Source organism: Gopherus evgoodei, chromosome 15 (assembly GCF_007399415.2).
Source record: "Gopherus evgoodei ecotype Sinaloan lineage chromosome 15, rGopEvg1_v1.p, whole genome shotgun sequence".
Classification (NCBI taxonomy): domain Eukaryota; kingdom Metazoa; phylum Chordata; order Testudines; family Testudinidae; genus Gopherus; species Gopherus evgoodei.
Window position 1 is genome coordinate 15,488,269 of NC_044336.1, and position 27,598 is coordinate 15,515,866.

Sequence of the window (27,598 nt, forward strand, 5' to 3'; positions counted from 1 at the left end):
CAGGAGGAGGCGGCGCTGGTAGGGTAGGGCCGGAGAGGTTTGGATGGGGGCTGGGAAGGGACAGTTTAGGGGAGATGAGGCGATCGGGGAAGTATTGGGGGGAGGCTGCCCCAGGCCCTCCAGCCTCCCCTGCCCCCCCAATCACCTAGCAGCCCCCCAGGAGGCCCCCAGTCCTCCAGCCCCCCAGCCACCCCCTCAGGCTGGGCCAGGCTCCCCGCCCAGCTCTCCCTGTCCCAGAGCCCACTCAGGCCTTGCCAGGCTCCTGCGGCCCCCCTCGCCTTGGCTCCCTTCCTGTGTGACAGCCCCCGCCTCCCCCTCCTGGGCTGGCGCTGTCCCTGAGACTGCAGGGAGGAGGCTCGGGCCTCTCCCGCCCCCGGGCCCACTGCTCGGGGACTCGGCGACGGTTTCTCGCTGCGCAGAACTCTGCGCTGATCGGGTGGCGTTTTACACCTGCTGTCTGCCGGCGTGACTGACGGGCCACGGCGCAGGGCGATGGGGAACCAGGCCGCTGCTTTAGTAGAAAATTAACGTTTTCCACATTGCCAGCTGAGTGCACCCTTCAGAGGACGGATAGGGCCAGATCTTCAGCTGCTGTGCGTTGGCCTAGTCCCAGTGACAACAGCGCACGCACACAGAGACATAGGTCTGCAGCCAATGCAGAGTGCTTGGGACCTGGCCTCTCTTCAGATGGTGCTGGGTCGCTGTCTGTAGCACTTAGTTATAAAAATAAATCAAAATAGCCTCTTCCAGTTTAAGAAATGTAGGGCCATAATCAACAGTGACATAAATGGTGCTGGCTGTTGCAAGCTGGTGTAACTTACTCCTTGTAAACAGTGATGAAAATTGGTGAGAAAATGGGTTTAACTACGTGAAGTGGAGGTCCATTAGAATTTCAGTATTTCCTCAATCTTTTTGAGACCAGAGACAGGCTTGCTGCCTTCCTAAACTGTCAGGTAGATCTCAGGGACCAGTGCCTGTCTATGGACCAGTCGTTGAGAAACTGCATTAGATAACAGGGGTTGTGGGGGTGGGAGGGGCGGGATAGGGAATGTACACCAGGAAAGAAACTAACCGAAGGGTGTAATATAATCAAGGCTCTTTCTCCAGTCACATTCATCCCTGACGTAATGGGTGCAACTCCATTGAAATCTGTGGGACAAATGCGCTGTTGGTTTAGCTCCTTGGACGTCAGTGGAGTTAGATCAAGTATGGATTTGGCCCATGAAGCCTGCTTTACTGAACATTCTGCTGTTTGTTGTTTTATCTGCTATGCACCTTCTTCTATCCCCTTTGGAAGGGGTGGTGCAGCAGGATTATTCTTCCCTTATGTGACTACTTATGTCACTGCTGTATTGGACTGAGAGATTCCCATGTTTATACATGAGCTTGATTTGAGCTTTAAGGACGGAATGGTGACAGCCTGGTTGGAAACAAACTAGATCTCAGTAGACATGGGAACAGAGTGAAAAGGGAGGAAGCAGCAATGGCAGGGAGATTTTGAATCCTCACTGGGAAGACGGGTAGGGCCAGATACTGATCTCAGTTATACCCATCTTCTTTGGAGCTGGTAAGGCTGCGTGGGTGTCAAGGAGGGCAGGATTTGACCTGTAGTGACTATTGACTGTGGAATTCACTCGCCATTCCCCTTACCTTTGATGAAGTTAATTGGAAATGTGGATGGATTGTTTAATCAGCAGGGAGTAAGGTGGTGCTGTATTTAGGGCAGCTTTCTCTGAACAGCAGCAGAGGAAGCTGGTTACTAAGGATGGATGGAAAAGCCAGGCAGCAGGATTTGTGTAAGGAGGAGCCCGCTATTGGAAGGACTGTTCTGTGCATCTGGGGATTATATTTGACCCCTGCAAGCTGCCATGTATTTTAAGGATTTGTGAGCCTTTGCTGTTTTCCTTTCAAAACTGTAGCTTGTTGTTCTACAGATGGGTACACATCCTACTTGTAGTTGTGCCTGCACAACTTTATTGAAGTCAGTGGGGTTGCACTGACGTAAAGGGGGTCAGAAGTTGGCCCATGCTGTTCAGCTACTTATGTGCTGACTCTATTAAGGCAATAGGTGACACAGGTGATTCAGATTGGAACTGTTAGGTTTAAACATTTTAAGTATAGAAATAAAAATCTTGCCACATTGTGCTTTACAGTGAAATTGATTATAAACAAAAATGAAACCGTCTGGGCTTGTTTTACTGTCCAAGCTGAATGTAATGCAAAAGGGGTGAAGTTTCTCTTTATAAAAGGTGAGTAAACTCTAATCTTAAGTAGGACTCGTGTGGTGCATAGGCCTTGTGCTGACCCTCAGCATAGAAGTGAGTTTTATCCAAAGTAAACAAATAGCATACATAGTGAAAAGTACATTAGATTTAAGAATACTTTTTAGTTGTAATGATATTAGGTGTAATAAGTAACATTGTAAGGAAATGTATGGAAATATTTTCAAACTGATAGAGAGCCTTTGAGTAGGATAGGCTCAAGTTGTCATTTATGTTACAATAGTGTCCAGAATTTTCAACTGAGACTGGGGCTCCTTCGTGCCAGGTGCTGTATAGACGCAATAATAAGACAGTCACGGCCCTGGAGAGCTTATAATTTAAAAAGACAAGACAGACAGATATGGTGGGTGAGATAATATCTTTTGCTGGACCTACTTCTGTTGGTGTAAAGTACAAGCTTTCAGACTACACAGAGCTCTTCTTTGGGCCTGGGGGAAGAAATCAGAGCTAAATACGAGTTGGCCCAGACACAGTGATTTCCTTCCCCAGACCCAAGGAAGAGCTCTGTGTAGTCTGAAAGCGTGTACTTTACACCAACAGAAGTTGGTCCAGTAAAAGATATTACTCACCTCTCTTGTCTTTCTCATATCCTGGGCCCAGCACCGCTACAACACTGCAAAAGACAGACAAAGGAAGTATCATTATCTCGCTGTCACAGATGGGGAACTGAGGCACAGGGAAATCACATGACTTGCACAGGTCACACAGGGAGTTTAAGACAGAGCGCCTGAGTCCCAATCAAGTGCCTTAACCACAAGACTATCTTTGCTCTTTGTTTTTTTGTACATCTTAATGATTCGCACGGAAATAGTCAGCATTCAAGGCCTGCATATACTGTGCATGTGTTTAAAATGTACTTTTGGCAGTGGCAAAAATCACACCGACTTCAACGGGTGCAGAATGGGGCCATTAAAAGTAATAAAACATCTTCAAGAGTAAATCAATGTGGCAACCTGTCCCAACATGACTATTGAGCTTAAAACAACAGTCAGAGTCTGAGGGAGTGAATTAGGAAGACAGATGCTGAGTTATGATGAAGCAGAATTCGTTGATACATGCAGATAGGAGAACTGGAACATTCTTCAAGCTTGCCTGTCCGGATCCCATTGCACTTCACCCACACAGGCACCAACCATTACAACATCAGCTCAGCTCTTCTTGGCTGATTAGAATCAAGGTAACACAGTCTTTTTGTTCCTGAAGATTTGGAGCCAAATTCTGTTCCCAGTTACATTGGTGCAACTTCATTGAAGTCTATGGACTTTCACTGGTGATGCTATTATCATTATTTACGTATTTATGTTATGGAAAACAGATGGCAAAAGATTCTGGAAGTGAACTGCTAGCTAGGTAAGTGGTATGAGGTGAAGGGTTTGGTTTTGTGGAACATTGGTCCACCTTCTATGAGTGGAGGGGGCCATAGGCACTGGAGCACCCACGGGGAAAAATTAGCGGGTGCTCAGCACCCACCTGCAGCCAAGCTCCACTCACCCCTGCCTCACCACCTCCCCCACTCTCAAGCACGCCGTGTCCCCACTCCTCCCCCTCCCTCCCAGCAACTCCCCCCACACCACCACCTAACAGCTGTTTGGTGGTGCTTAGGACTTTCCCAGAGGGAGGGGGAGGAGCGGGGATACGGCACGCTCAGGGGAGGAGGCGGAGAAGGGGTGGGGACTTGGGGGAAGGGAGTGGAATGGGGGCAGGAAGGGGGCAGGGACTTCGGGGAAGGGATAGAATGGGGCGGGTGAGGGTGGTGCAGGGATGGGATGAGGTGGGGCCAGGGAGTTCGAGCACCTGTCAGGCAGAGGGGAAGTCAGCACCTACGGAGGGGACTGTATAGTTTGAATGGCTTCCACCTTAGTAGAAGAGAGGCCAGTCTTCATGGGAACAGGCTGGCTAGAATAGTCAGGAGGTTGTTAAACTAATAACAAAAGGGGAGAGCAAAGAAAGGGAAGATCTGAGTATTCAACACAAAATGGAGATGTTGAGAACAAAATTAATCAAGGAACCAACAGACTTAAAGAGAAGAAATGTACCGGGCGGGGGGAAGCTGTGTGATCATGGGAGTCCTCAATTTGAATGAGGTATGCTGGAGGTCTCATGCTGCCAGTACTGAGACATCCTTGGAATTTCTAAATCTTATAGATGACAACTGCCTGACTCTCAGTGAGGCATCCAACCCAGGGGAATTCTGTATTAGACTTTCAGTTTTAGACTTGACAGATAAAGAGGAACTGATCACAGACCTAACAATTGATGGTAACCTAGGTACAAGTAATCAGGACTTGATCACATTTATGATGTGCAAACAAAATAGAGTCCAGACCAGTGATTTATATACTTGAAGATTTAAAAGGGCCAGTTTCTCAAAGCTGGAAACAATTATGAGCCAGATCAGCTGAGGGGAAGAATTTAATTATGCAAATGTGAATGATAATTGGGAATGATTTAAAAACACTTTATTAGATGCCCCCAAAAGCCACAAACCCACAATTGAGGAAGAAGGCTGCATTGGTGTAAAAAAAAAAATAAAAAAGTCCTGGTTTAGAGGGGAAGTGAAGGCAGCTATAAAAACTAAATATATCTATAACAAATGGAAGAAAGGGAAAGTTGATGATAATGAATATAAATCAGAAGCTAGAAATAATAAAAAATTGATAAGGGAAGCAAAGGGACAGAAGGAGAAATCTATGGCCAGCAGAATTAAGGACAATAAGGAGGAGGTTTTAAAGTATATTAGGAACAAAAAGAATCCTAATAATTTTATTGGTCCATTACTAGGTGGAAATGGTAAAATTATCAGTAATACGGCAGGAGCGTTCAATAAATATTTTTGTTCTGTATTTGGGGGAAAACAGATGATGTAATCCTATCATAACACTCTTTCTATTCCATTAGTATGTCAGGAGGATGTGAAACAGCAGCTACTAAATTTTTAAAATCAGTAGGTCTGGAGAACTCGCATCCAAGAGTTTTAAAACATCTGACTGAGAAGCGTGCTGGACCATTTTGAATAAGTCTTGGAACATTGGGAAAGTTCCAGAAGACTGGAAGGAAACTAATGTTGTGCCAATATTTGAAAAGGGTAAATGCGATGACCTTGGTAATTATAGGCCTGTCAGTCTGATAACCATTCTGGGCAAGATAATGGCTGATAATGGGAATCAAATAATAAAGAATTAAAGGAAGGTAATATAATTAATGCCAATCAACATAGGTTTATGTAAAATAGCTCCTGTCAAACTAACTTGATATCTTTTTTTCAATGAGATTATAAATTTGGTTGTTAAAGGTACTTGTATTGATGTAATATACTTAGACTTTTGTAAGGCATTTGATGTGGTACTGCATGACATTTTGATTAAAGAAATAAAAAGATTTAAAATTAACATGGCACACATTAAATGGATTAAAAGTTGGCTAGCTGGTAGGTCTCAATATATAATTGTAAATGCAGAATCATTATCCAAAGGGTGTGTTTCTAGTGGGGTCTGCAGAGATCAGTTCTTGGCTCCATGCTATTTGATATTTTTGTAATGACCTGGAAGGAAACCTAAAATCATCACTGTTAAAAGTTTGCAGATGGCACAAAATTTGGGGAAGTGGTAAATAATGAAGAGGACAGTTCATTGACTCAGGGTGATCTGAATCGGTTGATATGCTGGGCACAAGTAAACAATATGCATTTTAATATTGCAAATGTATACATCTAAGAACAAATATAGGCCATACTTAACCAATGGAGGACTCTATCCTGGGAAATAATGACTCTGAAAGAGATGTGGGGGTCATAGTGGATAAGCTCCCAGGACAACACTGCAAAAGGGCTAATGCAATCCTTGGAAGTATAAACAATGGCATCTTATGTAAAGGTAGAGTAGTTATTTCACCTCTGTATTTGGCACTAGTGCAGCCGCTGCTGGAATACTGGGTCCTATTGTGGTGTCTACAATTCTAGAAGGATGTTGACAAATTGGAGAGGTTTCAGAAAAACCACAAGAATGATTAAAGGATTAGAAAAGATGCCTTATAGTGATAGACTTAAGGAGCTCAAGCTACTTAGTTTAACAAAGATGGTTAGGGGGTGACTTGATTACAGTTTCTAAGTACCTGCATGTGGAACAAATATTTATAATGGGCTCTTCAGTCTAGAAGAGAGGTCCAATGGCTGAAAGTTGAAGATAGACTGGAAATAAGGTGTACATTTTTGACATAGAGTATAATTAAGCATTGCGATAAATTACCAAGGGTCAGGATGGATTCTCTATCATTTGATAGGATAACGAGCCTTGTGGATAAGGGAGAAGCGGTGGATGTGATATACCTAGACTTTAGTAAGGCATTTGATACAGTTTCGCATGATATTCTTATAGATAAGCTAGGAAAGTACAATTTAGATGGGGCTACTATAAGGTGGGTGCATAACTGGCTGGATAACCGTACTCAGAGAGTAGTTGTTAATGGCTCCCAATCCTGCTGGAAAGGTATAACAAGTGGGGTTCCGCAGGGGTCTGTTTTGGGACCGGTTCTGTTCAATATCTTCATCAACGATTTAGATGTTGGCATAGAAAGTACGCTTATTAAGTTTGCGGACGATACCAAACTGGGAGGGATTGCAACTGCTCTGGAGGACAGGGTCAAAATTCAAAATGATCTGGACAAATTGGAGAAATGGTCTGAGGTAAACAGGATGAAGTTCAATAAAGATAAATGCAAAGTGCTCCACTTAGGAAGGAACAATCAGTTTCACACATACAGAATGGGAAGAGACTGTCTAGGAAGGAGTATGGCAGAAAGAGATCTAGGGGTCATAGTGGACCACAAGCTTAATATGAGTGAACAGTGTGATACTGTTGCAAAAAAAGCAAACGTGATTCTGGGATGCATTAACAGGTGTGTTGTAGACAAGACACGAGAAGTCATTCTTCCGCTTTACTCTGCGCTGGTTAGGCCTCAACTGGAGTATTGTGTCCAGTTCTGGGCACCGCATTTCAAGAAAGATGTGGAGAAATTGGAGAGGGTCCAGAGAAGAGCAACAAGAATGATTAAAGGTCTTGAGAACATGACCTATGAAGGAAGGCTGAAGGAATTGGGTTTATTTAGTTTGGAAAAGAGAAGACTGAGAGGGGACCTGATATCAGTTTTCAGGTATCTAAAAGGGTGTCATCAGGAGGAGGGAGAAAACTTGTTCACCTTAGCCTCCAATGATAGAACAAGAAGCAATGGGCTTAAACTGCAGCAAGGGAGATTTAGGTTGGACATTAGGAAAAAGTTCCTAACTGTCAGGGTAGTTAAACACTGGAATAGATTGCCTAGGGAAGTTGTGGAATCTCCATCGCTGGAGATATTTAAGAGTAGGTTAGATAAATGTCTATTAGGGATGGTCTAGACAGTATTTGGTCCTGCCATGAGGGCAGGGGACTGGACTCGATGACCTCTCGAGGTCCCTTCCAGTCCTAGAGTCTATGAGTCTGAGTCTATGAGTCTATTGGCAATTTTAAAATGAAGATTGGATGTTTTTCTAAATGTTCTGCTCTAGGGGAAGTTCTGTGGCCTATGCTATACAGGAGGGCAGACTAGATGATCACAGTGGTCCCTTCTGATCTTGGAATCTCTGAATTTATTTATACATTTAAGTATTTCTATTAGAGGAGTGGCCAGAAGGCCCAGTCATGGTCCAAGGAAAGCGTTTATATTAAAGGGAAAGGATTGTCTTATGATTAAAGGCACTGGACTGTGACCATAACCCAGGAAATTTGGGCTAATTCCTCCATTTCTACCACAGATTTCCTGTTTGACTTTGAACAGCCACTTAGGCCTAGATCCTCAAAGATATTTGAGCATCTAACTTCCCTAGCATCTAGCCCAGTGGGACCCATATATTGATTGGGGCCTCTCAGCACTCCTGTAATGAAAATAATAAATGGTCAGTTAGCAAATAACTAGGACATTGTCCAGATTATACATGGCACTTGTTAGCCCTTGCAATGTCTGGTCTACGAAGTGCTGAAAAAAAAAACCTGGTGCACCTAGATATACAATAGGGTAACCTGTTATTGGAATAACTCTTTTACTAACTATTTCCCCAGGTGTATTTTCCGCCCCCCGCTCCCCTTCCTCATATCTCCTTGTCAATTGCTGGAAATGGGCCATTTTCATTACCACTACAAACAGTTCTTTTTCTCTCCTGCTGATAATTCACCTTAACTGATCACTCTCCTTATAGTGTGTATGGTAACACCCATTGTTTCATGTTCTCTGTGTATATATATCTTCCTACTGTAGTTTCCACTACATGCATCCAATTAAGTGGGCTGTAGCCCACGAAAGCTTATGCCCAAATAAATTTGTTAGTCTCTAAGGTGCCACAAGTACTTCTGTTTGCGGATACTGACTAACATGGCTGCTACGCTGAAACCTTTTACTGTGTTAATGATAAAGTACCAGCTTAGTTTCACTATCCAGTGCCACCTGCTGGTAAACATGAATCGAATCTTAATCTTGGTGAATTTCTTTCCTATATGCTATATGCCAAGGGTTCTCAGACTTTTATACTGGTGACCCTTTTCACAGACCAAGTCTCTGAGTGCAAACCCCCCCCCACATTAAAAACACTTTTTTAATATATTTAACACCATTATAAATGCTGGAGGCAAAGCGGGGTTTGGCGTGGAGGCTGGCAGCTTGCGATCCCCTATGTAATAATCTCGTGACCCCCTGAGGGGTCCTGACCCCAGGTTGAGAACCCCTGCTATATGCAGTGTTGTAGCCGTGTTGGTCCCAGGATATTCAAGAAACATGGTGATTGAGGTAATATCTTTTATTGGACTGACTTCTGTTGGTGAGAGAGAGACGCTTTTGCACTTACACAGAGCTCTTTCTCAAACTCAAAAGCATGTCTCTCTTACCAACAGAAGCTGGTCCAATAAAAGATATTACCTCACCCACCTTATCTCCTGCTAACATCTAAAAACAAGTCCTGAGCTACAGGAATAGGGTGAAAATCTACATTTTGGTAGTGATCCACTGCCATTTGATAATAGCTGCACATTTACACTCAGCCCTCTGCTTTGGAAACACATTGATTAGGTGTGATCCACTCATTAGGATGAACGGGGATTAACAATTGTTGTTTGAGCTTTTCGAGTTGTTGATTCACAGAATCCCACAGCATGTCAGGCACTGGTCTAACTTTAAAAAGCTGTAAAATGGTTTCTTCAGTCTAAATCTACAGTTCAGTCTCAGTCCCTTTTGTAATATGCCTATCTTGATTTGAACTCGGAGCTGTGTTTAATACATAATTCCAACACTGGATCATCTGACCCAGTTAACTCTTGAGCAGTCAGACTTTAGCACCTCAGTCCTATGGCTGTTCGGATGAACAGGACCTTTCCACCTGAGACCAATCATTAAATTTACTGTCACAGTTACTCCCCTCACCTCTGCTGTTCTCCCACTGGCTGCCTCCAAAAAATACCCCCAAAATCACTGCATTGCAAACTGATGCCTCAAGGGCCTATTGGTTATTATATTCCTTCGTCTGGTGCTGCGTTTGAGAACCTAGTGTTCATGAAGACACTGCTAGCTTCCTTACTCACAGCTTTGGAATTTCTTAAATCTCTGACTCTTTGATGATGGGGGAGGGGGGAAATGTGATCTGCTTTATATACTGTTTTCAATGGGTGGCTTTTCTGGGGCTTTGTGTGGGATGACTTTGTAGATGGAATCTGCAAATGAAAGCCAATGGGGACAGCCTGGATGGTTGTGGACATTTGTTCCTTTCCATGCTGAGTGCAGGACTTTCCAGTGTAATCGTAATGGGTGGAGTTTGACCAAATGTAGAGAATCTAGACAAGACCAACACACCACTTAAGCTCTTAATGGGGACATAAGGAGTTTAGAAGGCCATGTGCAGCTTTTCTATACTTGGGTGAATTTCACCCAATGTCCTTGCATAAGATATGTCACCTCCACATACAGCATTTAGTAATTTGCTTCACAGGATGTTGCTAATGAGTTCATGTTCAAAATGATCTCTCAGCTGTTCAAATGTATCTCCAGAGTCACACACTTTAGAGTTAGAGTATTTTTAACTTGCTGCATGTTCAGATGCTGTTTCAGAGTCATCTGTGGCTTAGGAAATGATCTTTCAGCCACGATATGTTTGCTGTGGGAATAAAAATCTAATCATTTAATGAGCTTGTTACATTCAGTGTCACCTAATATTGTGTTGCCATAAGGTCCTTTGGGAGAGGAAATGACTTTGAGCCAACTTCTGACATAAACTTCGTACTTTTTTCCTCTTGGCTCTAAATCATTTGCTTAGCAAAGCTAGATGCTCCTCGTGGGGGCTACAGCTGGTATAACTTTGTCAGGGCACAAGTCAGACTCTGTGTTTCTTTACTTTTTTCTTCTCTTTTTCTTCCTCTCTTCTTTAAAATACTATCCACCCTGTCCTTTTTGCCGATGTTCTTTCCATGCACAGATGATGAAACCATGTAGCTTAGGCAGAACTGGCTGAACTGTTTCTCATGAATTTAGCTCCATTTTTGGTGAATGTGATTATTAATAAAGCACTTCTTTGCGTACTCAAAGACTTCAGTCGTGATCGAGTTGTGGGGTACTGTGCAAACAGTATTAAAGGCATTTGCTGCTTGTTAGGAACTGAGTCATGTGAATGTATTTGCTAGATGTAAGCATTCACCAGAGTTTTCGCAAACCATTTGCAGCCTATTGATTGTGCACAAACTGTTCCCTTTTGCTGTTTGCTATTTTCTGGTTGTGTGGTGTGATTGGTCAACCACAGGTAGTTACGTGGTGTTGTTTCTCCACCCTTGTTTGATGACTAAAACTTTCAAAGTGGGTGAATAATGACAGACAAATATAAACATTCAGAATACAGTTTTGAATGAATAGACATTTGTGTTAAAATGATGACACTCAGGAGTCACATGTCATGAGGACCCAATAGTTGTCCAAATAATAAGGGAGGTTCATGCCAGTGAGGCCTCTGCTCTGCTCTCATCCCAGATAAGCTCTGTTTTGAAGGCTTAAGTGCAATGGAGATGATGCAAAGGCCCTGTGCTAGCCCTCTGCACAGGGGTAAATTTCATCTAATAGTGAATAACTGCTACTGTGACCTGCGAATCAGAGTGAACTAAACTCTATATTTTTGCACATACCAATACTTATGAACCAGGTTTCCTTTACTGATCAACCAGCTGTATCTCCCAGGCTAAGTGACTTTTATTTTAGATTGAAGGAGACAACACACTAAGAAGGAACAAATATAAAGTCTCCGTGAGACAAAAAGTGGAATGTATTTCTTGCTCTATCTCCTTCTACCGTCTGCCCCTTAGCTAGCAAGCAGCCAAGCAGGGTTCTTTTATGTGTTTGTACAGTACCCAGCACGTGGGGTCCTGGTCCATGACTGAGGAGGCCCCTAGGCACTATGGTTATACAAATAATAATACTAAAAATGTTGTATGCAAAAAGCAGAGCCATAGCTAAGGATACGCTGTGCCAGACTGTTGTGGCTGAAGCAGTAATAAAAGTCTAGAGGTGAGTTGGGCTTTGTCTACACTAGGGGGTTTAGCCATCAGTGTCTCTGCACTAGTGCAAACCCCTAGTGTAAGCAGCCAGGCAAAGCCAATGTAAGTCACAGTTTGCATCAGTGAAGTTTACCCCTGCTTGAAATGGGGTAAACTGCACAGGTGCAAGTCATGGCTCATGGCAACCTCCCTTTCTGCACCAAAGATGTGTGCTATCAGAGCTACATCAGTAGCCAGCCTCTGATAACTGCCACTGAGCCAAATCCCCAACATGGCCATGACGTTGGAGAGATAAATAGATGTTTTATTTAGAAACTCAGTTCAATGGCAGGAGCAGACGAGGAACCTAGAGCATTCTCTGAGCGGAGACTGGTTCTCCCAGAAATCCACCCCAACAAGGGTATTAATTATATAGGCATTACTACATTCAAGCAATGCTTGTTGGCTGAGCCATGGCCTGGGGGCAGGAGACTCTTATGTAGCAAATTCTGAGAGCTGATTAATCCTTTAGTGGGTGGCACCTACTGCACAGTCACGATGTTGTGCCAGTGCATTGGCTCTGAAGAAGGGCTGTAAGATAGAACCTTAGGCATGTGTTTACTGGGGACCTTTTGTGCCCAGCCAACTGGTTGTTTCAACCCACTATGAATCCAAGGTCTCTTCACCCTCCTAGGGGGTTCCTGTGATCTCTCTCCTCTGGTCTGGGGGTCTGGCTTATTTAATGGTTCAGCATGTGCATGTGGTGCTGTTATGGAACCCAGAGGAGATGAGCCTTATGGGTCCCAAATGGACTGGGTGAAATTCCCAGCAAGAAGGGAGAATAGTATCCCCAAAGAACAAGTCTTTTACAGGAGACTTCAGCTATAGTTTTTAGCCAGGCAAAACCCATAGCCTCAATCTCTCAACTTGCAGAAGAGAAGGGAGCAAACTAGAAACAGAGCAAGAGAACATGCATGTGTCACCTGATCTCTGGTACTGTAAGCCCTCTGCACCCATCTGGCAGTGTCTCTTTGTAACCCTGATTCATCCCTCACCCGACTTCTCTTAATCTGCTCATTAAAGGCTGCTGAGCCTGAGACAACAGACCCACCCAGTACCCTCTGTGCTTTCTCTGGCTCCTCTTCTCTTGGGAGTAAATGAAACAATATCCTCTGACCTAAATACACTGCTGGTGTTTCTCTCAGTAGTTTCCACCAGTGGATTTCTCCACCTTTACCATTTCCACTGCCTGTCTTTTTCTATTGCCATCTCTTATTACGTGCTCTTTTTCCTATTCCTTTTCTCCCTCCCTGCCCCTTCCTCCTTCCCGCGGACATTCCTTGTGCTACAGACTCCCAGATACTATGCTGATGGCTGCTTTTAGAAATGGGTTAATGCTGCTACTAACTCTCTGCCCTCCCTGCCCCTTGTTTTCCCTCCTAAAGCCACTTGTATTTGCTACCTATATGTAGGAACATTTGGAGAGAGAAATAGGAGCATGCCTTTTATCTCCTTTAAAATCCCTGGGGGTAAAGGAGCTTTAGGGAGAGACAGTGGGAATATGGTGAGTATCTTGCTCTAGGATAGGAACTGTCCCTCCTAACTAGGATGCTTGGCATGCATACAAGGTTTCCCCCAGCTGTTCTGTGTCTCTTGCTGCTCTCTTTGTCCTCCCTCTTCTTGCCTCCAGCACAGCTCTGTGCTCCTCTATAGGAGCAGTCACTTTTTTTTTTTTTTATATCGCTGCCCTACTCACGTCCTTTGGCTCTGGTGAGAGCAGCAGAGCTCCTGCCTGCCTGCACAAGCTATTCTTCATGACAGACAGAGCCAAGGGCAACAGACACAGCAGCACCATGAGGGAGACAGAGTCAGAAAGGGCGTGGAAGAAGCAGATGAGGGTGAGAAAGGGGCAGAGTCTAGGGATGGGACTAAAGACAGCTACACATTACTAGTGCTAAGCAATTTGAGCTTGCAGTCTGCAAGCATTTCAGATTGTACACTGTGGCACTTCTGCCAAGGGCAGCTGCATTTCTCTGCTGCCTCTGTGCTTCCTGGGACAGGCTCATTTGTTATCTGATGCTGCAGAGGTACTGAGACGTTGGATCACTCTGCAGTGTCCTGTGCTCTACAGGGGGATGGAGCCATGGCAGGAGATGCTGATGGAGAATCAGGACCTGTACCAAGAGAGACAGAAGGGAGAGCAGCCAAGTGAGGCAGGAGCAGCCAGGATAGAGCCACTGCAAAAAGGTTCTCCCCTAAACCATGGAGTGGAACAGCCAGAACCCCAAGGAGAAGGAAGAAATGCCCAGGAGAAAGGTGAGAAATTGGGGCAAGGGGACACACCAAGTCAAGAGACTGCAAATCCAACACAACAGCTGCAGACTGGCATCAGCAGAGTGGGTTCCCCAGAGCAGGAGGTCACTCCGAAAGGACAGGATCCAGGGCCCACCTTAAATCATCCAGTTCTGGAAGGAGATGGAAACACCTCCGGAGGAGAAGAGATGCCGAGGGTCTTTCAGAGAGGTGCCAAGGAGGAAGCGGAGCCGCCCGAGGAGGGGATATGTGAGGAAGCCCTGATGGGGGAGCTCTCTGAACTGGTGCAGCAGGTGGTGAAGAGAAGCAGCTGGTGGGAGAGACACGGCATAGATGACTCCATCATTGCCCTGAACTTTCTCATCCTTCCTGCAGGTAAAAGTGGGAAGGTTTGTGTCAACTAACGGAAGGAAGGGAAGGGCCCCTGTGTCTCCTTATTGCTTTCTCATTACACATTAACATGGAGCTGTATTCTCTTTGTGTTAGTAGGCATGATAGCTCAGCTGCTTATTAACCAATTATATGTTGCTGCTAATGGAGCGAAAGGCACCTCCAAGTACTGCCCCCCCCATTTTCCAAAGCCCTACTTTCCATACTGCCCCATGGGAGCTGCCGTGGGGGATGGTGTCCGAGATCTGCATTATATGAACACAATTAGCTGTTGGTGACAATTGGGGTCAGCAGTGGGCACAGCTGAGCCAATGCTGAAAGCAGTTTAACTGCAAGTGTAGCACCAGGCAAAAGGGGCCTCAGATACTGTGGTGATGGGAGCAGCATAAGAACCTGAATATAGTAGAGCTGAACTGTGTTCAGCATCATTTCAGTACCTGTGCTCAAGCCTAAGGAGTTGATGTAGCTTGTAATTGTTCCTGCAGATCCAGATTAAGTGCACAGGAGAGCTTCAGGTAAGTGGGATGCCGAGGCAGCAGCCTTTTCAGTGCCTCTGTCATCTCTGATTTCACCCTTTGATGCAAAGATATGCATTTGGGGGGAACCTTCCTTGTTCAGCATTACTGAGCTGCCATTTAATACTAGCTCTGTCTGTCCCAGTGAGATCTTCAAAGCGGGAGCTTTCTTACTGTATTTATATGAGTCATTTCTTATGGTTCTGATGGTGGGTGTGATGTAGGAGAGATGTATTTTTAACTACAGGCCGAGCTGGTCTTGCAGTTTCTCTCAGGATGTGCAAGAATGGCCAATACAGGCCCTTGTTCATCATCTGGCAGCCAGTGAGCATTAATTTTTGCTGTGAATAAGCGGTATGAGAAGCAACCAGTTGCGAGCGTAGGTGTCGCATGGTCCTGCAGCTGGTGGTTCTTCACTCATCCTGGGACAGGTATTTCCAGGTTGGCCCAATTATACTGGAGTGCTTCTACACCCTACAGACAGTGCTCACACCTCTTCACAGGCCCCTAAACCAGTCTGGGAGCTAGTGAGGTGTCATCTCCTGGAAGTGTTGCATTAGGATGGAATTATGAAGACAGCAGCTTGTGCTTAATTCTGCATCTAAACAGCATGAGCCAAATGTAGCCCATTGAAGTCAATAATGTTACACTTCTAACCCGCTCACTTCAGCTCAGGGTTGAGGGACTGGTAGGGTGCTGAACCTGCTGCTCTTATGTATGTGTCTCGTATTGTACTACATCTGGAAGTCCTTATTCAGGCAAAATTCCCCTTTGGCCAAATTCTCGGCAGGGTTGAGCACCTGTAACGCCCCTTGATGGCACTGGGAGTTTTAATTAAGTACTCAGCACCCTTTGGAATTTCGCTCAGTGGGTATTTTGCCTAAGGAACCAGTAAAAACAGGAGTACTTGTGGCACCTTAGAGACTAACAAATTTATTTCAGCATGAACTTTTGTGAGCTACAGCTCACTTCTTCGGATGTATGCATCTGAAGAAGTGGGCTGTAGCTCATGAAAGCTCATGCTGAAATAAATTTGTTAGTCTCTAAGGTGCCACAAGTACTCCTGTTCTTTTTGCGGATACAGACTAACATGGCTGCTACTCTGAAACCAGTAAAAACAGGGTAAGTATTTGGCCCTCTGTAGAGGGCTTGCTCAGTCCTTATTTAGGTAAACTCTCATTGATTCCAGTGGGAATTTGCCTGAGTATGAACTAATGAAGACTCTCGGGACTTACAGATCCTTGTAGAGTACCTCACTGTGCAATAGGCGAGCTGCAGTGCCAAGCAAATAACAGGTCCCTGCCCCAAAGAGCTTAGTCTCAGTATATAATCAGGTACAAACAAGGAGGCATATGATGTGATTGTAGCTAGAAAATGCAAGAGTTAGGTAGCTTCTCAGAAGTGTTTTGAATAAGGAATGAATGGGAGTTTGGTGTTGGCCAAGGCATACTAAGCAGCGTGACAGAGGGCATTGAGTTAGGAGTGGGGAAAGAGAGATGAGAGGAACTCTTAGGAGGGAAGCTTCCTTGGGTGCAGTTGGGTGGAGCTGGAGATGCAGATTAAGATGTAGGGAACAGATTTATGGAGTGCCTTAAAAGTGAGGAGCAAAGCCTTGGCTTTGATGTGGAAGGAAAGAGATCACCCACAAGGAGAAGAGGAGGGAAGGGGGGACTTATGAGACTTGGGTTTATGGCTGCTTAGCTGAGCTGAACTAGAACTCTGGAACATTTTGCCATCACTGTTTATTTGACCAACCTTGCGAGGACTTCCACTCACCATAATGGCATTTCTCTGTTTGGACGTTTGGGTGCAATGCAATACCTTATGAATGCTGTAGCCAATCAATTCCAAAATGTTAGGGAATGTTCTATTGATTTTGGTGGAAATGCAGAAATTGGAAGGGGGAAATGGGGGACACATGGAGTCCCTGGCATTTGGTTAGCAGAGCCAGCTGCTTCAACCACCTATAATAGTCTATAGATCAAAGAGCCAATTGATGGCAGCCATTAACGATACTCCTCAGTTTAGCTTTCCCACTCGTCCCAATACAATTTAAAAGTGTTAACACCCTGAAAGAATGAGAGAGAAAGAAAGGAAAATAAAAATGGTGAGAGGGAAGGGGAGAATGGAGAAGCCTAGGAGGAAGGGAGGCACACACAGAATCCCTGATGGAGTGGGGGGAGAATGGGGGACCCTGGCATAGGGAAAATGGGATGCAAACAGATTCTCTGGCATGGGGGGTATAGGGTGGAATGAGGAAAAGGGGGCATGGAGGGAAAATGAGGAGTCATTATTTATATTACTGTAGCACCTAGGAGCTCAAGTCATGCACAAAAGCCCCACTGTGCTAGGCATTGTGCAAATACAGAGCAAAAAGATGGTCCCTGCTCCAAAGAGTTCACAATCAAAATATAAGATAAGAGACAAGAGACAGCAGATGGATATAGATGGTGTGTGTGTGTGTGTGTGTGTGCGTGTGTGTGTACACGTACACAAGTGAACACTGAGACAGTATTGGTCAGCATGATGGGCAATGTTTCAGCACCAACAGCCTAACCATTCTGGAGTTATTTGTAGGCATCATGGGATGCCTTGCTTGTGCCTAATAAATCTTGGGGCCCTCCCTCTACCCCCCCAAGTCCATTCAGCATAGAGAGCCAGTTCCTTCTTGTTAGGAGTTTTTATCTTCCTCTTCCCTTGTGCTCTGAGCTGCAAGTTCAGCTGACAGAAGAAATCCACTTGCATGACTTCTGTTCATGGAGAGAGAGACAAAACAACAAATGTGTTTTGTCCTCTTTGTTGTCCCACAATAGTCAGTCTGATGTCATTGGACCTTTCCGGTTGGGCAGATGTAACATCTTCTGTTGGAAACCTGCACACCGCCCTCAAAAGATGAGCCTGGGAGCTTAAATTCATAACTTTGCTAGACACTGAAAATCATGGAGCAAATAAAGACATTGGTTTTATGGCTTATTACAACAATTATAACCCACTACTCCTCCATTTTCTCCCCCGTTCATGACTGGAGAGGTATTAACTGGCTACTTCACCTTCAGTAGTTTCTTGCAATATGTATTCTCTCTGATCCTCACATCTAGGCTTTATCTAAATCTTGCTGCTTCCTTTTGCAGGCCTACACTACAAACTTGCATCGGCCCAGCTGCACCGATGCAGCTGTGCCACTGTAGTGTGTCTGATGAAGATGCTGTAAGTTGATGGGAGAGCATTTTGCAGTTGACTTAATAATTCCACCTCTGCGGGAGGTGGTAGCTAGGTTGGTGGGAGAAGATTTAGATATAGCCTGGATGTGAGGATCAGAGAGAGGTTCAGGTTGAAGGTGATGCCCAGGTTCTGACCTGTTGGCTGCAGGAGGCTAGCCCCCGGCCAGCCCTGTCTCCTCACCAAAGGACCTGCTCCCTTCCCCCACCGGAGCCCCCAGTGCCGGATGAGTGGCGCCCCCAGCCTCCGAGCACAGGGCGGGCAGTATGTGCCCTCCCTGATCCCTCCCTAAGCTCACGGTGGGCAGCCCCAGCACCTCCAGCCTCCTCCCCCCCGATCTCCAGGCAGCGTCATTCCAGCTCTTGGGGCCCCCCAACGCTGAGCGGCCCCAGCCATCCCAAGTCCTGGCTGCCGTAGCCCCAGAACGCTGCTTCCCTGAAAAAGACCAGCCTGCCTGGGCTGGGGCCAAGGGAGAAGGACAAGCAGGGCTTTTGGAAGGAGCATGGGCAGGGCCTTTCCCAGCCTATGCACCATGTTGCCCATGGTTATGGGCCTGGATGATGGTGTTGTCCACGGTGGTTGAGAAAACAGAGAGAGGGGAGGGCTTAGCAGTGGGAATAGGGGAGTTAGGAATTGTGTTTTAGTCATGTTTATCCACAAGGTGCACACACAGTCTCTGTGGTTGAGGGGGATGGGACAGGGGAAGAATGGGGGATCCTAGTAGGGAGGAGGAAGGCTGGGAGGGACACAGAGCCCATGAGAGGGGCAGGGAGTTGCTGGGAGTCCCTGAAATAGTGGCAGATGGGAGAGTAATGCCCAGGGAGCTTGTGGGGGAGACTGGATGAATGCAAGAATCCCATGGTGTGTGCAGGGCACTTTGACTACGTAAGCATTTGCCCTTAAACTTGGAGGGAAAAGCAAGTTGGATAGTCAGCATAAAGAGATCCTTCATAATAACCCTTTTCATCCGTCACTGACAGTCCCGGAGACTACATGAACACTTCCCTGTCCCATAGACTTTCTTCTAGCAATGTAGCTAGGTGCTTTTATGGCCCTCATCCCCGTTGTATCTGAACCGGGTACCTGGATTTCCACTTTACCTTGGTGAGAAGAAGGAAAATGGAGACTCCTTCAGAATGAGATCTCATTTGCCCAGGAGAGCTGTAGTTCATATGGGGAAAGAGTCCCCCATGGGTCTTGCCTTGGCCATTATACTGGTCTGATCTTGACCATCTAGAAGGCTTACCAAGGTTTTCTTTCTATCTCTAGGGTTCCTGTGTCTGCGTTCAAACAATGCCCTTCTCTTCCTGTTGGGCATCTTCATCTTGGGCATAGTGCACCACACTGTAACAGTGAAAGGAAGCCACTTGGCCAGCCACAATGCCTTGACGGAGTCCAAGTCTTGGGGGAAAGTTTGGGCCATATTCTTCCTCGAGGTATGTAACCAATGTGTGAGAATGCTCCGGAGTTTATAGGAGATGCTCAGATTTCATGGTGCTGGGTGACTATAAAAACCTAGATAGCTAGGCAGAACACTGCAAAGCTTTACAGCTACACCTTGTAGTGTTGCATGGATGTGGGGTGGTTTGCTGCATCCCTGCATGGCATGTGTATGTGAATGTGTGCATAGGCACCGACTTCTGTGGGTGCTGGAGGGTGCTTGACCCCCCCTCCGCCTCTGGCGCCGTCCCGACTCCACCCCTGCCCTGCCCCTTCCCGCTCCCATTCTAACCCCCTCCCCAAAGTTTCCACCCCCTCCCTGCCCCTATTTCAACTCCTTCCCCAAATCCGCACCCCGGCCCCGTCTCTTCCCCTGAGAGTGCCATGTTCCTGCTCCTCCCTACTCCCTCCCGGAGCTTGCTACGCTGCCAAACAGCACTTGGCAGCGGCAAGTGCTGGGAGGTAGGCGAGGAGCGGGGACATAGTGCGCTCAGGGGAGGAGATGAAGGTGAGGTGAGGTGAGGTGGGGTGGGGTGGGGAGCTTGGCTGCCAGTGGGTGCAGAGCACCCACTAGTTTTTCCCCATGGATGCTTCAGCCCTGAAACACCCATGGAGTTGGCGCCTATGAATGTGTGTACATGCCTGGGGATGGGCTCGATAATGTGCATAGAAGCACATTTCCATTGAGCAGAGGCAGTTTTATCTGATATCTTGATGGCAACTCATCACCAAATTCTTAACTCAGTTACTTTTGATTCATGTGGGTGTAACTGAGATCAGAATTTGGCACATTAGCTCTAATCAGCGGCACAGCAAGTTGCAGTGTATTAACCGTCACATTCCTCTCCAAAGAGGGGAGATGTTTTTTTCTGATTTTGAAAATGCCAAAGGAAATGAAGGCAATCCTCTTCAGTCTTCTCCTGATAACCACCCACCCCGCTGCTCCATAACTTGTGAACACATCAGCTCCTGGGATCAAATCTTCTTTTCAAAAGCCAGTCCCTAATGGTGCTGAACTAGTAGCACTTTCCGATCAAGGGACAGGTATAGTCAGAGAAAAAAATTACTTTTAAAAACGAGTTAGTTCTGCTAACTAACTTTATTCTTTGAAATTAATAACACTGTAGCAGAATGAGAAAAACGTGTTTTTGACTGTAGATTGTATAGATAGAATGAGCACTGCAATCTGCTGGCTATTAAGTGTGCATACCACTGCCCTCTTCTGGGCAGAATCAGTACTGTTCAGGAATGTGTTGTAGTCTCTATATTGTTGATGATTCCCAGAGATTCTCCTTTGGCTCAGCTGGCAGGAGTTTGTGCTTTTTTGAAGCAGGAGGAAGTGAGTTCTATCTCTGCTGGTGCTGCAAAATTGCAAATGGCTTTGGTGTGCAATGTAGTGATAACTAGGAAGTATAAAGTGAACACAGATTTGTTATAATAACTTCTTGTCGTATTAAGGCCATACATCAACTCTGAGACCATACTGGAAACTTGGAATTTCCAAAATGAAGAGAAATTAGCTTTCTAGTCAGTTAGGGCACAGACATGAGCTCCTAACTGTGTAAGAGTTCATACATTCAGAACAGCCAAAGGTATACATGATCACTAGATGCATCACTTAATGGAGCGGGGCTTGATCCTCAATTCTGCCTCTCAGTCTCAATTTACCCTCAAGCTGGGGGTTGTTTGATTCAGGGTTTTGGCTAAAGCCCATCTCTGATAATCAGTAACCCTGAATAACTCTTTGTGTAACTGGAATGTTCTTATCATGGTAAATGACCTTAGAGATTAGTACTGTCCTCAGCTGTAAAGTACACATCTTTGTGTAACTCCAGAAATTATCTACCATGGTTGTATCATGCAGCTTCAATAGCATTTTAAGGCATATGTGCAGGGCTGGCGCAACCCATTAGGCTACGTAGGCAGTTGCCTAGGGCGCTAACATTTGGGGGGCAGCGACTGCAGCGGCCGTATCTTCAGCCGCCCCAGCTGTCGGCAGCATTTCGGGGGCGGGACCTTCCGCCGCCTCTGTTGGGGGTTACAGTTCAGGGGCGGGACCTTCCTCCGCCTAGAGCACCAAAAAAGCTGGCAATGCTCCTGCATATGTGATGCAGACAACAGATGCATTTCTCGGGTGTAGTTCCATCATATCTTGTCCTAGTGCACGACAATAACAAGGCTTTGAGTGTGAACCTCTATGGTGGGGTCATCCCAGTGAGACAATGCTGTGTGCCTGCCATGTTCTGATCCTAGCATGCACAGTGTTCTTCATTTCATTCTCTTTTCTTTCTCTTCCAGGTTTGCTCGGCTTTCACAGCAGAGCAGGCATACTACAACCATGTGAAACTCCACCACGGTTACACTAATGTTATCAGACTAGGCGATTCCAGTACTTGGAAGCTACCTTTCTTGAACCGATATGTTTACATGTTCATTGCACCCATTGCTATACCTATTTTAACCCCTCTAGTGGCACTTGGTATGTTGCTTTCCTCTGAGATATTTTTCTTCTATAAGTATTGTTTAACCTCTAACAGTTTTTTTAAACTAAAAATTAAACTCGTTTGTAAGGCCCCCAAAAAAGAAATACAATTATCAGCATTATGGAAGCCGTAGTCAGATTAAAGGCCTGATGGTACTAGGAGCTGTACAAATGCAGTCCCTTGCCTGAACAGCTTACAATCTAAGTTAGGATGAGACAGGACAAGTGCATGTAACAGACACTAGGAAGGAGCAGGAGAAGTCCTTTGGGCCATCTGCTCAAAACTAAGGCATTCGCCACAACCATCTGCAGGGCTTCTTGATTCTTAAACTGGCACAGAAGGGACCCTACTGAGAAGCAGGTTTTATTCAGAAAAGAATGCACTCACAAAAACTCCATATTTAAATATATTGGGTCAAATACTGAAGACCGTAGGAAATCTCACGCTGAAGTCAATGGGCCAGGTGCCTGAAATCCTTATTTATTTTTAATTCAGTCCATTCTCAGACCTGTTGACTTCAGCAGGTATTTTGCCTAGATAAGGACAACAGGATACAGATTTTTATATACTTCTTCAGATCTTCAAAGCATTATACAAACACTGAAGCCCTTACCCAGGCCAGATCCTGTTGTCCTTACTCAGATGTATGTAGGTTTGGTGAGGGGCATGCTAGGCTGGAATATAATGAAAGAAAGGGGTGGAAAATATTTGAAGTGTACTGGTGTCAGTGCTAGGGAGTGTAAAAAGATGGTCTCAGTGGGAAGAATGGGATCAGGTGGTGCAGACATTGGAAGAAGTGACTGGATGATAACTGGGGAAATACAACGTTCATAGTGTGTGGAAGCTCTTCAGTCTACAGGAGGCCAACACACTACCATGGGCAGTGAACAGCTGCTAATTGCTTGCAGAAAAATCATATATAGGACCAAATTCTGAGGTCATTATTTAAGTCCTGATTCTGCAACCCTAACTCAGGTTGCAGAGTAGCAGTAGCACTCAGTCAATGAGACTACTCACTTGAGTGAGTGCTACTCAGCATGAGTAAGAGTTGCAGATTAGCTTTTAATTTTTACTCGGTCTTTGTTCAAGCAAACGCCTATTGACTTCAGTGGGAAATTTCACCCAAGTAAGGACTGCTGAAGCTTAGTAAGGTCTTTAGTATCTGACCCATAAATTGTCTCAGGACTAGAACAATAATCAAGTTAAACCAGAAACAAATCCAAGTCCTACAGCTCCTTCGGTGACTCTGTTCAAAAATGTTCTCAAAGCCAGTGGAACCTTAGGTGTTGAAGTGGGTCTGAGGTCAGGTGTTCATGGAATTTGTACATTGTGACTGACCAGTGCCTATCCTGGGATTTAGAATATAAGTACTACAGCATTATTCCCCAGCTGGGTAACCTGGAAGACGTGGGGACGGGTTGACTGCTGTCCTGCACGTTGTCTGTTCTTTCTTTCCTAGGTTTGCTGAAGGACGTTGAGTTGAAAACGGCTCTCCGGACTCTCTGCTGGATGTTTCTTGGGCTCTACTCCCATTACTGGCTCCTGGTCAATGTCTCAGGGTTCCAATCAGTGTGGTCTGCCCTCATCTGCATGCTGATCACACGATCTCTCCTGGCCCACCCCTACATCCATGTTAACATCTTCCAGGTAGAGACCACAAACTCCAGCTTGTACCAAAGGCCTTGGAAACAAAACAAAGCAAAGCTCCCTGTGTTAATTAAATAGCTCTCACTTTGACTTTGGCAATTGAAGCGTCTGTAAACTTAAGACAAACAACCCAATTCTGATCTCAGTTACACTGATTTCACATCAGATTAGACTCAGGTCCAAAATGTCGAGGAGACTGATGTCAGTTGGCATAGCAGTGTGCAGAAGTTGAGAGACAATGAACACAGAAGGCTGGATTCTGATCTTAATTACAGTAATGTAAAAATGGAACATGTCTACTGATTTCAGTGGAATTTATCCAGTTTTATACAGGTGTAAATGAGATCAGAATTGGCCCCTTCTCACACTAAGAGAAGATGTTACTTTAAAATCCAGGTGCATAGAACCACAAAAGTGGGTAGTCCTTGCATGTTGGGGGTTCACTGATAGATCTATCTTGACAGGCCTAGGATGAAATGCATATAGATGGTCAGATTCTGATCACATTTAGGCAGGATAATCCCTCTGAAGCCGCTAGTGTTTCCAAGCTACTATAGTGTCATTGGACTCTGGCACAGAAGCTTCTTTTCTATTTGCCATGAATGAGTGGCCCTGGGATAATGTGTGGGAGCAGGGTGTGAATGCTTTCACACCATGCTTGACCCGTAAGTAGTGAGTGGGAAACTAGAGCATTCCAGTTGATGGCACCAGCCTGTTTACCTTTTATGAGGACTCCTCATCCCCATAAATAAGGAGACTCACAAGATCATATACAGAAAAGGATGAGGAGTTCAAGAAATTGCCACTATTCTGCCCTGGCCTGACACAGTTGGATTCCACCCTTGTCGTCAGGAAGCCCTGCTCCCTATCTACCTGCTGTAGGAAGAGATGCCATAGTCTTCCTGTTTTGTCTTGTAGCACATTGGCCTCCCGATGTTCTCTGCTGATAAGAAGCCCAAGCGGATTCACCTGATGAGCCTTGGAGTTCTGAATCTGCCCCGGAATGCCCTGCTGGACTGGTCCTTTGGGCACTCAATCATCAGCTGCCATGTGGAGCATCACCTCTTCCCAAACCTCTCTGACAACATGTGCCTGAAGGTAAGAGATAAAAGGAGGGCATGTCCAGAAGGTGTGTAGAGGGAGGGGGAGTGCCATTTAGCATAGAGAAGATTGATGAGCATGGGAAGAGGTAATGAGGAGATAAGTTTGTGTTTCCCCCTTCCAGTTAACTAAAATGGAGGTGGTATGCCTCTTTCTCTACCTGCAGATCTGACCATGCTTCTGCGCTCTTCTCTTTGCACCGGCTTACCCTCTGCTTCCTCATTAATTTTAGACTCCTTCCCATTTTCAGAACACTCCATAACTCCAACTCTAATTTGACCTCTGTTCTCATTTCCTCTCACTCCTCTTCTTCCTCCCCACACTCTAGTCAATCTTCTCTCCAACCTTCTTCCATTGTCTCCTTCCTCCATTCTTGACTTTGTGCTTTATTATTGTAACAGCCTTCCAGTGAGTGTTTAGCAAAGTTCCCCCTCTCCTCCTGGGAAAGCTTTTCAGCCCCCCCCCCCAATCTGTGAATAATTCCAGTTATAATCATCATACACCTGGTATGGTTGACCTGTATTGTGTTGATTCGTCCACTTGCAGTGTATTAGATGTAGGCTCCAACCAAAACCCTAGATCCAAACACCCCAAAATTTTGGGAAAGCTGAGATCTGGATCTATACTTTGCAATCCAGACCCATCTCTACACTGTGTTTGCTTGACACCATTTACTAATTTTACAGTCCCACGTATACTTCTGGTGTTAGTAACAATAAAGACATGGTGCCACTGTGATACCAACTCAAGGCAGTGTCCTTGTCAGATCTCACAAGATGAGCAAGGTCAGGCTTGGGAGGTCTCAAAAACAAACAAATAAACCAACCTTCAGGTGCTGCAAAAGGTGATGTTGGTAGTTCAGTAGGTGGCACTCTTCCCTCTATGCCAATATTGAACCAGTGCCCTAGTGTGGTATGAGGGAAGGATGGCGGAGATCCTAGCTTTCAGATGAGGTGCAAGATCAAAGTAGTGAGTGCTTGTGGTCATCTGGCCCTTACGACAAGAGAAGAGAGTCAGCCTCAATATCCTGCCCTTATTCCAACTCATCTAAATTCCCTTTGCTGCTCGAGTTGGATACTGTATTCATCTTCATTCCCTGATTTAAGCCATTGTGTAGTGTTAGCTGCTGTTAAGCAGTTTTTGCATTCCACCCCAGAGTTGGCTACATTTTGGCAGTAGGCGTCATGATTCCTACTTGCATAGTTTTCAAAGGACTTAATGATCGGTCTGGAAGAAAAGCCCTGTACAAATGTAAGTCATCATCATTAGAGTTTACTGTGCCATTTTAATACTACCTTTCCCTTTTAGATCAAGCCCATAGTCTCCCAGTATCTGAAAAAGAAGAAGCTGCCATACAACGAGGACTCCTATATGTCCCGACTACAGCTGTTCCTACATTGTTACGAGGAACTGATGGTCAAGGCACCCCCAATAACTGAACTTGTGGGGATTCAGTGATAGGCTCTGGAACACGACAACAAGACATAGGGCTGTTTCCTGTGGGTCATTATAACATCGGACAAGATCAAGAACTTTAAAACCAAAGACATTGCCCTTATAAAGCAATCGAAGAGGAAACAAGTTTGCCTGAAGTGTCTTGCTTTTGGACAGATAGAAACACACATAGAGACCAAGAAATGCCACTAGAATGATAAATTGTGACTGAACGGTGATGGGACAGAAGGGAATTCTGTAGCTTCAGTACAGTAGGATCAAATGGGAGTTTACCAGAGGTATTAGAAGCTGGTATTTATTTTTCCTCCATTCTCTTTTCACTCTTGGACAGACGTCACTATTGATTCTTGTTTTCTTTATTGCTGTGTTTCTGGAACAGGACTGGGAGCCCAACAAGAAAGGGAATTCATATCCCATCCAACTGCAGTGTGCCAAAAGGACAGGATGACTTAGGGGATTGGCAGTGGGGCAGCTTTTAACTCTAGGTCAATGTTTCAAATCTGGGCAAAGCTTGTATTTTTGGAACAACTGAAAACTGGTTCCCATCTGATGGCTCTGATGGCCCGTGTGAATTGAGTTGATGGCTCCAGTTCCTCAGAGAAAGATGCCCATATTACAAAACCTTAGTCAGCAGATTCAGTTGAGAGGCTGAGGATGGAATGGGCCATAAAGAATGTACTACTTTAAAGGTGGTCTGTCCAGATTAATGGAGGCACATTGGTGGTATGGTGTAAGAGAAACTTGCACGGCTGCAACCTATGCTCTACCTGTTTTGTGGATAAATAAGTTCCTTCCAGGAGTGTGGATTTGAAAAAACTAGCCAGAGCAGTTTGGGGGTGAGTTGGTGAAAAGTTTTTGTGCTGCCCTCCCCCCCAGTGCAACCATGGTTTCACCCCCGGGCACAGAGCAGGATGGAGGATTTGCAGAAGAGTTAGAGAGAGGATTCTTTGGGGTGTACTTCAAATTTAACTGGTTTCTGACATGTGGAGTGTTTGTGTTGTGAGTGGTCATGGTGGAAATCAGAAGGTTACCCCAGCCTCCTGCTGCAAACGTGGAACCCAGCTGTTTGTTCTGGCCACTGTACATAGGCACCAACATTGCAGAAAGTTTTGTAAAAGACAGTTATCCAAAGAAGGCAGGACTCTGGGTGCTGGTTTCTAGCTACTGGAGGGGCTTTGTGCTTATTCAGGAATTTTGCCATATACCTAAGGTGAAATCCTGGC

At 45.3% G+C, this 27,598-nt stretch overlaps 1 protein-coding gene across 1 annotated transcript; it reads left to right on the forward strand.

Annotated features, from left to right (window-relative positions):
• FADS6 (fatty acid desaturase 6) lies at positions 1-27,517 on the forward strand. Its single transcript, XM_030534962.1, has 7 exons — positions 1-18; positions 13,944-14,500; positions 19,519-19,685; positions 21,988-22,168; positions 23,632-23,819; positions 24,738-24,917; positions 26,229-27,517. Exons 2-7 carry the CDS (start codon positions 13,948-13,950, stop codon positions 26,376-26,378), a joined length of 1,419 nt encoding a protein of 472 aa, XP_030390822.1. The 5' UTR covers positions 1-18; positions 13,944-13,947; the 3' UTR covers positions 26,379-27,517.
• The last annotated feature ends 81 nt before the right edge of the window (positions 27,518-27,598 follow it).